Source organism: Megalobrama amblycephala, linkage group LG16, assembly GCF_018812025.1.
Source record: "Megalobrama amblycephala isolate DHTTF-2021 linkage group LG16, ASM1881202v1, whole genome shotgun sequence".
NCBI classification, from domain to species: Eukaryota; Metazoa; Chordata; class Actinopteri; order Cypriniformes; family Xenocyprididae; genus Megalobrama; species Megalobrama amblycephala.
Genome location: NC_063059.1, coordinates 23,035,372 through 23,049,344, shown reverse-complemented (window position 1 = coordinate 23,049,344; position 13,973 = coordinate 23,035,372). Strand labels below are relative to the sequence as shown.

The window sequence follows — 13,973 nt, the reverse complement described above, 5'->3', positions numbered from 1 at the left end:
TTACACACTGTTGGAGAGATTTATAAAGAATGAAGTTGTGTTTATGCATTATACAGACTGCGAGTGTTTAAAAATGAAAATAGCGACGGCTCTTTTGTCTCCGTGAATACAGTAATAAACGATGGTAACTTTAACCACATTTAACAGTACATTAGCAACATGCTAACGAAACATTTAGAAAGACAATTCACAAATATCACTAAAAATATCATGTTATCATGGATCATGTCAGTTATTATTGCTCCATCTGCCATTTTTCGCTATTGTTCTTGCTTAGTCTGATGATTCAGCTGTGCACATCCAGACTTTCTGCCCTTGTCTAATGCCTTGAACATGGGCTGGCATATGCAAATATTGGGGGCGTACATATTAATGATCCCGACTGTTACGTAACAGTCGGTGTTATGTTGAGATTCGCCTGTTCTTCGGAGCTCTTTTAAACAAATGAGATTTATATAAGAAGGAGGAAACAATGGTGTTTGAAACTCAGTGTATGTCTTTTCCATGTACTGAACTCTTGTTATTCAACTATGCCAATATAAATTCAATATTTAATTCTAGGGCACCTTTAAAGTAAATGTGTGAAATAAGCAAAGCAATTCAGATTGATATAGATCAAAATAAACATCTATTATTATTGGAGTTTAATTGTGTTAATAAATATGTCTGCCATTTTTTAATGTGTTAATTTGTTTATTGAGTATTTGCTGGCCTTTGAAAGTGACTTCCCCGAAACCAAGGAAACAAAAAATGCTCCAATAAATGCCTGCATGCCTATTGCCTCAAAAAACATCATGAGTATGACACAATTGACTAGTGAAAACCTGTTAATTTAATTGTCATCACATAATGGTCCCTTTTTTAACAGAGAATACATCATCTGCTACCAGCCAAGAACATATGGAAAGATGAAACTGACAGACACACTAATTACGCATGTATATAGGAACTTAATTTAAAAAGATAGAAAATATTAAAAACATTTTTTTTAATAAGATATATAAAAAAAAAAAATATATATCAGGGAAGTGCTCACAAGTAAACAAAAAGTTTTGCTCTTTCAATAAGTATTCAGTGCATGTTTTGCAGGAGGAATGCCCTCGTGAGGACACAATTATTTCACATTTGCCTATACCTGTGAATTATGATAATACCTGCAACCTCTGAATAAACCCCCATGGTTAAGGGAACATTATTCAAGTTGTGACGCTAAAGGACAGCTGTGAAAATTAAAACTAAAGAGCACTGCAAAAATGTTAAGACTAAAGAAAGAAAAGCCTACAACACAGCTCCTAGCATATCTATATTATTCATCTGAAATAAATTGGTTAAACTAGGGTTTTCTTTACCCTGAATAAATGTCATCCAGGGTTATTTGGTTTCATGGTTACAACTAGGGATGAGTGATATGATGATTTTAAATTGTGAATGATTAAATTGTCTCCACAATCTGCCTTTAAAGAGAGATTGAACATAGTACTTTGCTACAGTGCACAATCTATCACCTGCAGTTCTGGTGCACCCATTCCAAAATACTGTACAATGCAGAGTACATTCACATCACATGTTTAGCAAGGCAGCGGTAGGGTTACACTCACATGACATTGCAATTGACCCTTCGCAAAGACCCGCCCCCCTTAGTTACTGTTGCTTTGTCTGACAAGCCATGGCACTGTCAAGCCACATGCAGTGAAAAATACATCACGGGGCAAAGAGGACACTGACAACACGTCAACAGACAAGACAGAGCAGGTTATTTATGATATTAAACAAAGTCTTTTTATTTCTTTTTAAGAAATTCGAACAATAAAAACCATTTTGTGGCTCTTTAATGTGTCGTGACAGACTGCTGTAGCGATAGTGAACTGATTATCTCTTCCAAATGGTTAATTTATAGCATAAAATAAACATGAATGGACATGAGAAAGAATATTGTTTCAAATGCGGAAAGACGTCAATGCACACCGATTTTCAAGTTCAAGTCCACCGAGGTTAATCTTCTAAGTCCTGACTGCTTTGTAGGACAAAATGACGGATTCGGAGTTATGATTGGTTAGATTGCTTGTCAATCAAATTCCCAGCGAAGGGTCAATTCTTTGCCATCACAAACGTTTATTATGTGCATGCGTTTTAAAGCCCTGCCAGTCAAACTTTTTATTTGCACTCTTTTCTGAGCGCATGCACACCAAAATCCTGTCACACAGCATGTGAGTACTGAACTAAGTTCTCTTTCACTACTTATTGTGGTTAAACTATCAAATACACACAATGTTTACATAAACAGTCATTTCTATCTTAAGTGAATGTGAATAGTTTGGATGTGGTATCAGTATATTATGATACGCATGGGCGTCTGCATATTAGATCTGCGCATTCATTCTTAAAGTGACAGCAGCCAACGTACTGCCGTCTGCGTCATTAATGTTAATCGAGCAACAAAACACAAAGAGAAAATCACTCACTGCTCATGACTGAATAACTTCAGTGGCTTTAATGAGAATCAATGTATATTTAATTCATACAGTGAAGTCTAAGTAGTGTTTTATTTTTACATGTATTCAATTTCTTACTTGAATGCTACTGTTAGAATAGATCGATAGATATACACCTACTGTGGTTGAAAAAAATAAAAGCACTGTTTATCTCATTTGTACCTTATATTGTATTTGTCCTATTATTTGTCATTTGCTTCAATGTTCTTATTTTTAATAACAAAGATAAAATAATTAAATAAAATAAAGTGAAAAAAAGATTGGCCTAACTTTGGCCTATGCAGTCTGTCATTGTTTTTATTTTTTATTTTATTGAATTTTAAGGCCCATTTTTTTCAAAACAGGGAAATTAGTTTGGCTGTGTTGCTTAGTGACTTGCAAAATAGTCTTAAAATCCAACATGAAAGAGAATTGTGCTAAGATTGTGGATCGTGATCCTGCCTGAGGAAAAAAAAATAAATAAATTTGCCATATTGCCCACCCCTATTTCCAACTATTCATACTTTATCCTGGGTTAGTAATTAATTTCCGGGTTGCAAGGTTGTGAGATTTGACACTGTATACTTGTAAACCCAGGCTAATGTTCTTATTTGCATATTCACGAGGTCAACAGCATTGACTGGACAAATAGAGCAACTTGTTTTGTAACTGCTTGTTCATCTGTAGAAATGCAAGGGCGCATACATTTAAATGTATCAAAATCACAATTGAATATATTATTTAATTGAATATATGCTGTAATATAAAAATATATGTTATATATTAAAATATATAAAAATAATATAAATTAAAAAAAACAAATGTATAAATAAAATTATTCAACAAAATATACACAAATATTATACATTTCTTTAGGTATAATGTATGCAAATTATAAATTACACTGAATGTAAAACTACTGAGTGCACCTCTGAAATTACATAATATATATAAAAACTCACTAGTTTCTCCTGTCTCGTATTCACTGTCTCGGAGCAGCTCAAAGATGTCCACCTCCAGTTTGCCTGTGGTAGAGCGGTTGCTGGAACGATTGATGCTTTCTTTCGCCAGAGTGATGGCCAATCGCTCCCCGCGGCTACACTCCATCGGGTCATCAAGAATGGCAGCTGGGACACAGTTCAAGGAGACAGAAAAAGACCCAGAAAGTGAAAAAAGCAGATATTCTGACAAATAGAACTGTGACAAAAGAGATTAAAAAGTCCTCAAGAAGCAACAGTAACCATTCAACACAATGAGAATTCATGGGAATGTAGGAACAAGTGTGTCTGGGTCGTCTTGTGCGCATATCAAAAGCACATTCTCCGCTTCGCTTACAGTAGACAAGATTAATGCTGTTCTTGGACAGGTTTGTTACCAGACTGACACAAGTGCTCCATGCAGCTGTTTTGTTTGCGTAGCATATAGAATGATTCTATCAGAACGCTGCAAAGTAAATAGACAATATCCTTGCACTATGTTTACAGTCACTGGCTGCTTAGTGCTATTAGTGTACGTAGGCCCACTTTTGTGAAGACATATCATGTTCAATCGGCTTTGAATATAACTAGTCCATGGTGAGTTCATTTAAAGCTTAGCATCAATATATGCCACAGTCGGTATCTCACGCTCAGGGATATTAAAATCTACAGTATGTAAAGCAAATACCATTTACATTTTTATCACCGTAATATTTGACGTGAGAAAAGCCTAACAATGTCTGACACAGGTTCAATAACAGAAGTCCTGCGTTTTTAGAAAACTACAAAAAGAAAGCTTTATGCAAGTCCCTGACATCACATCAACACAACTATAGGTGAGCATCTGTCACTTTTGATGAATGTCAACCTATTTTCAATCAAACTATCCTTGTGATATTTCTGTTACCTGTCAGACAGGCATATTGAAATGGTTTATTTTGCCACCATTCTTTAAGCTAACACATAATTAGCTCTCCAGTGACTCTGATTTTGTGATATGACTCACGTTGCTTTATTTACACTGTAGCTCGGAAACTGTGCACGATTACGAAGATTTTTTTAATGCCAGTTGTGAAACCCTGACAAGAACAGTATGCTAGAAGAGTTCATGCTCTTGTTCATAAATATTGCCGTGGAAGTAAGCACAAAACTCTTAATCTTGAAAAAAAAATCATCATAATGCATAAATGAAACCGCTGTGATGCAGAATGCTTTAATGATTTAATTCAAACAAGACCAAATCAGCCATGAGAGTCCTCCTATTAAAAAAAAGCCATTATAAATAACAATCCACTTAAGACTGCCATAAATATCGAGATGTTTGTTTAGAGATAGTAAATGGAGATCCGTGGTATGTTGTAAATGAGATTAAATGTATTCGCTTGCGGCTGAACAGTGACAACAGTTAAGACACACACTGCAATTTTAATGTGCTTTTGGGTAAAAAGCAATTAAATTACTATATACAGGGGTCCAATTTAAGCTAATGCGCTCTGCGAGGAGAAAACATAGATTTTTGTCTTTCTCACAAATTCACAGGGGCTATTTTGAAAAAAAGTAATTATCAATTAATGTACTGTCACATTTGGGGCAAAGCCACATTCATTATAGACGTTTTCCCATCTATAATACCTGTCATGGTGAATGTCCACGAGAAATGCATTACTACAGCATACATTCATTTGCATTAAAATAGCCATCCTCCACAAAAAAAGAAAAAGATTGCAAGAAAAGATGGTAATTTTTGTACTGGCCGCCATACAGAACACTGTCCATCTCCAGCACTAAGCTAAATCATCTTCCCACACCAACTCTTCTCTGTCACAGCCGATAGCAAAAGGCTGTTCCCACAACACAAGTGAAGAAAGCTCAAACTGGGCAATTCTCCCAGCATTTACCCCCAAATCTCACAACAAAGAGCGCCAAATGGAAACACTGGCCCCGCGCTGAGCCCTGGGGTTCTGTTCTTGTCCCCAATCCGCGGTCACAAATGTAGATGTCAAAGCAAGAAACTGGAATTGCCAGAGCTAAATGGAATCCTAGCGCAGAGTAAAAATATCAGAGAGGGAGATCTGTTGCGGGGCAATGACATTTTAAAGGCATTGCGGTATGAGGAGCAGTGTGGAGGTCCGCTGTATCCGAGGTTCTATTCAATCTTCCAGACTTGGCTCAGCTGCTGACCCTTTTAGAAGAATCGATGGTGAGCAGCAGCGCGTGCCGGGGCATGAAACGGATTGTGTAATGTACGTGGATACCAGGGCTGATGGTTATGGTATGAGCAGCACTGTCCTTGTCTTAGGGTGTGTCCACACTTGTAGCTTGGTTCTCTTGGTTCTCTTGGTCCGGATCAAAAAAAGAAAATAATAAATTTAGTTCTGGTTCTCTTAGCATTCACACTGTCATTTTTAAGACTGAACCTAAAGATTAAAAAACAAATAAACCAAAAAAAACAACAATGCTGTGTTCTGGGCTAAATGCACTCGTTGTATGTGTATACATATGATGGTATTTTGACCAGCTGAGAACTCGTGAAGAGTTTATAAAATGTGTAAAGAAATCAAAACAGCAGCAGGAATTCCTCCGTTGCACACAAACGAAGATCTGCTGCTTTTTTCCTTCTTTTTTTTCTCTTTTTTTTTTACTTTTTGGGAGGTAAGACAGAAAATTAAACTAAAAATTGAGAAATCGGATATGTTGCAGGCCAGACTCAAACCTGTTTTTCCAATATGAGCACCACAACTCTGAAATGGCAGAAGCTTTTGGGCTTTTTGGCCTTTGACTGATAGGTAAGTAAAGCTAGACAGTAAACAGCAGTGTAAAAGATTATGGAACTAATTACGGCACAGACCAGACTGAAATCTATAAATCAAAACATCAGAACCTCAGTTAAATGACATACGCTTTTGGACATTTTATTTGAAAGTAAATTAAGCGAGACAAGAAATGGCAATGTTACAGAATAGACAATTGGATATGACGCAGGTCGATTCAAACCTGTAGCCCCAAAAAGCACCCCAGTTCCTAAAAGACAGAAACTTTTGGATGTTTTGACCTTTATTTGATAGGTAAATGAAGCAAGACAGGAAATGGAGACATTAAAGATTGGACAATTGCATATAGCACAGGCTGGATTTAAACCTGTCCCCAAACATGAACACCAAAACTTTCAAATGGCATTAGCTTAGAGTTTTCTGGTCTTTATTTCATAGGTAAATAAAGCGAGACCATTTGATTCGACACAGGTCAGATTCATGTGTACTCTGCATTTTAAGTTAGATTCTCTTGCACTATATTTCCTCTATCTATCTATTAACCGTTGTAGCTCACAAACCACTACGTATCCTGCAGGCTATAGAAACACTGAAACAAACCATTAGATGTTACAGTACATGGGGGTTTATAGTATGTCCCAAAGGCCCGTTCAAAACTACATTGCCACCATAATAAAACCACTAAACTCTCAAAATCACCTTGAGCTGGTGCTCCCCCAGGACCCTTGGCTAACAGTAGTCAAAACAGACCAGCCATGGAGGATGGAGGTACTGTGAGGAGAGAGGAACTCATCACTCAAATGGGTCATCCACTATACAAGTGCCTATTAAATAAGCGCCATCACACACTTAATCAACCAGCGTGACTGAATGCAGATAAAATGGACAATTGCATCACCTTTAAACACACACTAACTGCCATTTAATATGCTTTTCCATTTAAACCGCTAGATCCAAATGAAGCTTGAACAGCATCAAAGCAGCAATCTTGATTGTGACATTTATACAGCCATTATACAAGACTGATTATCAGTGAACAAACTGTCAACAGTAATGATATTAACGCGTACTCATTAACTTTTAACAAACATAAAAGAGCTTCATGTTGTACATGATGTGGCTATAGGAGGTATTGCTAGTATATCTTGTCAGAATGCTGGATTTTAAATGCATGTTTTTTTTGTTTTTTAAAATAGTGTTAATTACGTGCAGAAGACTTTAAAGTATTTACTGTTTTACCTTTTAAGGTATTTTCACAAAATATTCTGGTGGAATTGATTTGTACATAAAATGATGTGATAAACACCTAGAGGTGATTAATGTATAACTATTTTCCATCTTTCAGGCCAGTGAAGAATAAAATGTGTTCAGGTTGCTTTATCAATACTAGGGCTGTCAAATGATTAATCGTGATTAATCGCATACAGAATAAAAGTTTCAGTTTGCATAATATATGTGCGAGTACTGTGTGTAATTAATATGCATATATAAATACACACAAATTAATGTATATATTTAAGAGAAATATGTTATGTACAAAATATTTTTATTTATACATAATATAAATTATATAAATATAACTAAATACACATACTTGTTAATATTTCTTAAATATATACATAAATGTGTTTGGATTTATATATACATATTAATTACACACAGGTCACCAACATATATTAGGCAAACTCAAACTTTTATTCTGTATGCGATTAATCGCAATTAATCGTTTGACAGCCTATAACCAATACATTTTTTTTAATTAGGAAAAATTAGACCAACAGCATGGTTTGCTAAACTACATATACTTTCTGATTGAGCCAATGTTAACAGACTTTTGCCACAAATGATACAGTCATGGAAAAAAGTTTGATGGTTGATGCCGATATCTTAGAGAGCAGGGTGGCCGATGGCTGATATATATAACTTATATAGACAGTTAGATATATAATATAAAGACAGTTACTTGCCACCACCTACCATACTGTTAGGTATATTCAACAGGTTAAAATCAAATTCAAAATTCAAATTCAAATTCAAGCCTAATTCTGATTTGCACAGCTTTTAAAGGCAGTAACTAACAATAACGCTAAGATATGTTTGTCCTTTAGGAGAGGAGTTTTACGGTGCAAGAATAAGATGTACTGTCATAAGGCTTAGCTTATCTATACTTTGGCTGTCTGAGCACACAACCTCCTGAAAGCCCAATGACACTGCATAAGGCTGCTTACATTGGGTTGACAAGCGATTAAAATTTGTATGATCTAATTAATTACATGATAAAATTTAGCTGATGAATTAGCCTCAAAAGATAATTTCATTGTCATTATTGTGTTATTAAGTCATTATTGTGTTAAATGAGAAAGCATCAAATATTTTGATTCAACAGAGAATTTATTACACAAACTTTTAGGCTACAATGGCCATGATTCTTTTTAGAAGCTGCAACTGATTTATTCAGGAATGGCTCTCTTTATGAATGAGCCTTTGAATCATTGGTTAACCTGATTGATTTGTTCAAAATGTGGATTCATTCAGAAACGAAATACCGCTGTGTGTGTTGCTCTGAGATGCACAACAGTTTTCCTCTGGCATTATAGGTAATATTTTTATTGGCAGTTAGCAAAAACATACAATATTGTGTCTAAAATATAACACAATATTAACTTCTAATTTATTGAACTGTTGTATAAAATCAATATCACATTTGCATACGGGCTATTCAGGACAAAAACAGCACTCACGTAATATTGCTTAACTGTAGGCCTGTCATATGATATAAATATGAGACAAAAACTCATAGAGGGGCATTTTTGCCCCAATATCTTGAAATTTAGGGGCATTATAACCGCATTCTATAGGCTACATAATGCAGTGAGTTGTTGCTCTGCTTCATGTTTGTCACCAATAAAATGTGTTAAATCATTTTATTCACATTTTTTATTTCCATAACTAATTAATTAAATTAACAATATTAAATTGGATAGCCTTAGTATCTACATATCAGATTTGAACATCTCAGATCTGCTCTTCACTTTACTTCACCGAGACTGAAAGAGGATCTAACTATAGCAAAAGACCGGTGAGATAATGCACTTCAGAGACTAACATCACGGTTTTACAGAGGGATCTGCAATGTCAAATGATGAATAGTGAGTCTTAAAATGCTTTCGAAGGTTGTTTGACTTTACTATTGACTGGCCTTTTACCCTTGTCACTGATGGGAATAGACTAGATATTAGTATTCCACCTCTCTGTTCCTTTATATGAAATACGTTTAAATCTGATTTAAATTCAGTTTGCTATCAAGCTGGGACAAAAGTGATTTCAAGGTTATCAATAATGTTTAATGGTCCACATTCCTCTCCATCTGGAAAGGCTTGATTGTTTGTATAAAAATAGGCTGGTGAAGGTCTCATTCACATGTGATTCTGCATGGATCTTCTCTGCACTGAGGCTTTTTAAACGGATATATCATCTATCTTTGAATGGGAATGATCTGTCTCGTAAATCAACTTTTAATTACAGATTCTAATTAAATTTTTATTTTCACCACAGCAAGTCTCGTCTAATTCTAGCAATGACGCTAATTAGCCGAGCTCCTGGACAAGCCATTGATGACAGTATCCATCGCTGAAGGGTGTAAGGTCCCAGTAAATCAAAATGCTTATTGCTTTATGGACATCACAGTCACTTTTTGTGTCTGTGGGGAAAAAGTCATTTTTACTCCTTTTAAGAGGTCTTTTTTGTTGTAATTGGCAAGGGAATTAGAAAAATGACATGTGGTAAACGAGTAACACCTGGTTGGGCATTAAAATAAATTGTTTTCAAAGCCTCTGCACACAAAGCCTTTGAAAGAAATAACACTACATGATCCAAAGCAACGAGTGTCCAATGAACTATTCATATTACTGGAAACAGCATGACCACAAGAGTAGGAGTGCCTTTCATACAACATGAATGAGTTAAAGAAATTTCCATTACATTTCCATTAAACTTCATTTAGAATAAACAGAATGTGTACAATTATTCACATATTGTATGCAATTAAATATGTTAATTAAAACAGGCATTTAAATATGTCATGTAAATGTCATGTATGGTAAGGTAATCATTGAAGAAATCAGAAACGCTAATGCATGCTAATTTCATATCTAAATAATTATATATTTTCACACTTTTTGCATAATTTGACAGACTTACAGCTTGGCAGGAAATAACTCACAATTAAAATACTCTGTGATATTCAATTTGATTTTTTCTAATATTTTCTTCACACTCATTTTTCATCTCAAGTATGCACTTTACTCACATTCCTGTTTCTTTGGTAACCAAGTACACTAAAAATGGATTTAAAGTAAAAATGTAAAATATATATAAATCACTTTTGCACAATATTGAAATGTTTACACTTTTGATTTCACTTTTCGTTTCGATTATAATAGCTAAATATAATAGTTTAAAACTTACACTAGGCACAGTTGCCTTGAACCGAGCCCGAGCGCAATTGTCCCCACTCCCCCTCTGACCCGCACTCACACTGCACTTAACGTTCCAGGCCGGAGCACGCTTACGTCATATACGATGCAACGTTTTGAATGGAAGGAAACAGGAAGAAATGCACTTTCGCTAAGATACTGCCTAATATATGTAGGCTATTTATAATTTATGTAAATTTTTGTTATGTTAATTTATATTAATATATAGGCTATTTATAATTTATGCCGCACAGCGATTTCAATAGCACATATCAGAGGATTATTAGGAAGGCAGCTGACGTTAATGGAGGAATTTGCAGCTTTCCTCGCAAACTACAATTCCTGTTCATCAATAAGGTGAGAATCAGACCCGTTATAAACCCAAATACACGCGAACTGATTACATGAATTGATAAGTGTACTATCAAAGCAGTAATAAAGATGTTTGCCATCATAATGATGACAGTAGCGTAAACAAAAGTAGTAACTGTTCTGTGCTCTGGGACGGTTAGCGCTCACACTGCATGCAAACTGCGCTTGAGCCCAAACTGAACCGTGCTCTGGCCCACCTCCTCCAAGCGGGCCAGGGCCGGCTAAACGAACCGCGCCCGGGCACGGAACGGAGCAATCACACTTGTCAAACGAACCGGGCTTTGGGGGTCAAACGCGCTCAGGCATGGTTCAGAGCGCCTAGTGTGAGTACACCCTTAGGCTAATATTTTTCATGATAAAACAAGAATAAAAAAAAATAAAATATACACAAAAAGTTTTAATATGTTTAAATCCTTATAACAAAAATACAAGTTAAAATCTGTTTTAATAAAACCAACTCCTGGTACATATAAGTGCCTGTAGTAAAAGAAAACCCAAAATGTTAAATATTTAGGTCTTGATTTAATTTTTTATTTATTTAAATAATTATTTCAACCAAATGTATAAAAGTGCAGCATCTCTTGTAATGTTCACTTAAGCTAAATGTGGAAAAATTGGGCTGTTATGTGCAGTCTGCATTATTTAACATTTGCTAGGCCACAGACTCACAGTTATAGGTATAAGACTTTATCCTGGAACACTGGCTATAATATTTCAGCTGAGAGAATCTGCAATTTAAGTTTTATGTGGCTATTACTGTAGAGCATGGCATACACTTGAGCTCTTTTTTTTTTTTTTTAGAGGAATGCTAAATAAGGAGGAAAAGGGTAAAAAAAAGTTTCTCTCTCATTGCTCACGACCAGTGATCTATGTGTCTGAGTGTGTTTGCGCTTACATTGGAATCTGTGTTCAGCTGTAATAGTCGTATGTGTGTGTGAATGTGTGTATTCACTAAGGGAGGCCATTAGAGACAGGGGAATAATGATGGTATTAATGGCACCAATTGCTCATCCTGCCTGCCATTGGAGTGCAGCCCTTGGGATGCGTGTGCAGGGATAATTGTTTACATCTTCACTTGCCTGTTTTTTATCCCTTTTTGCACACTTTATCACTATAGAAGAGGAGGAGAGACATACAATGCCCAGGATCTCCCTCTGCTCCATCCCATGACACTTTCCACCTGCTACAGGAAACAGTTAATACTGTATTTAAAAAGTTACTAATCAAATATTAAATCCTGACTTCCATTTTTATTGTTCAAGAGGATGTTTCACTCAGAATGCGTCACGATAGAGAAGAAAAGAAAATATGTTTCAAGCTGACTTTAACATGCTTTAAGTAATAATTCAAAACAAATAAACAAACTACAAGCAATGGAAGAAAGCTTGTTTTCGCCAACTTAACATATTGAATCGGTGCTTGCCAGGTCGTGGAATGTCTGAAAAGTGACATACTGTAATCTGATAATTGCCTGCATAGGTCGGCATCTTTCTTAAACTGTTTGTTCTCAGTTGATATTGCTCATTGAAGCTTACTGTATGATGTAGAAGAGTATTGTGAGAAAAAGATCGAGTGAACAAGTTTATTACCTGCATTCAGATTTAGCATTTTCCTACAGGTCAGTCCTATGTTCATAATAAAAAATCTGTTTAAATGTCCAATGTATTATCTTGTCCTTTTAACAGTTAAGAGGTTTTCCCGTGACTGACAGCGCTAGTCAAAGCATTTGTCAGTTGCGTCTTGTTCCGTGTTCACAACAATTCAGTCTTTTCAATGTACGGTAAAAGTCTTCGCTACTGACTGACAAACTCATAAAGACAGTCTTTGCCGCCATCTAATGGCGTAATAATGTAACTTCTGTTGCTGTTCATGATCAGGGACTAATTTTTTCCGGCGGAAGGAAAGTTGCATTGATACATATTTTTGGCTTTAATATTTGTATTGTGTGGTAACCATTTTATAAAATCAATAAGGTACTCGAGGCTAGTGCTGTATCGTGCTGGTGCTTCGCGTCGTGCCTAACAATGCCCTTCAGTCATGACTTCTTCACAATACAGCACTAGCCTTGAGTACCTTATTTCTTATGCATAATACTTTCATGTTTAACAGATTATTTAATTTTTTGTGATAAAGTATATTTACAAGCTGTTTAATTCATAAAATTGAATTAAAATGAAAAATAAAATTAACCCATTATGGAACCCCTAAAAGGTTCTATATATAAAGTGCCAGACAGAACCCATTAAAGTTCTATATAGAAGAGAGAGTGCATGATTATTAGAAATAATTAGAAATAATACATTAGATTAAGTGCTCTTTGAGTTTGACCTTTTTTGACCTAGCTCTAACTTGAATCCCCACTTATTAAAGCTACTAACATTATCCAACCAAAAAAGTGAATATTCAGATTAATGGTTGATCATTAAGGGATTTGGCAAGATGTGGATTTGATTGCGTTCCATAGAGTTAAAAATATTTGCTGAATTTTTTGTAGAAAAGGTACATTGCCATCTTGAACGCACCTGACGCTGTAATTATGACTTTCTAACTCGTAAATATGAACTCCCCAGGACGACTTGATAGTGTAAAAAATGATAGTGACCATTTGATAGTGTAGAAAGTATTCATTATTATTATTATTTTTTTTTTTTTTTTGCTGTCGATGTACCTGTACATATCCTTTACTAACACAATCACTTAAGTCATTGCTCTGAGTGCTTGTCGTCATTCTCACTGGTGTTTTTCTGAATAACATAAAACACAATAATTGAAGATCGTTCCCTTACTTGGTTATGACATTCCCTCCTGCGATGAAGTGTCTAAAACATGTCAGGGGAAAGCAGCATGCCCAGACTAACGATGAAGATTTGCGCTCTTTCTTATTTTCTGCTCTCTGTGCTTATCTTG

General features: G+C 35.5%; 1 protein-coding gene across 12 annotated transcripts in view; it reads right to left on the bottom strand.

Moving 5' to 3' along the window:
* Positions 1 to 13,973, bottom strand: part of grik4 (glutamate receptor, ionotropic, kainate 4) — a 388,678-nt gene that overhangs the window by 138,321 nt on the left and 236,384 nt on the right. For all 12 annotated transcript variants that reach the window (XR_007180253.1, XR_007180254.1, XM_048159804.1 and 9 more), the window contains one exon: positions 3,434 to 3,598. Coding sequence is in view for 10 of the 12 variants with exons in the window: in XM_048159804.1 (XP_048015761.1) it covers positions 3,434 to 3,598 (165 nt within the window). In the remaining 2 variants the exon portion in view is untranslated. The remainder of the gene's footprint in view (positions 1 to 3,433; positions 3,599 to 13,973) is intronic.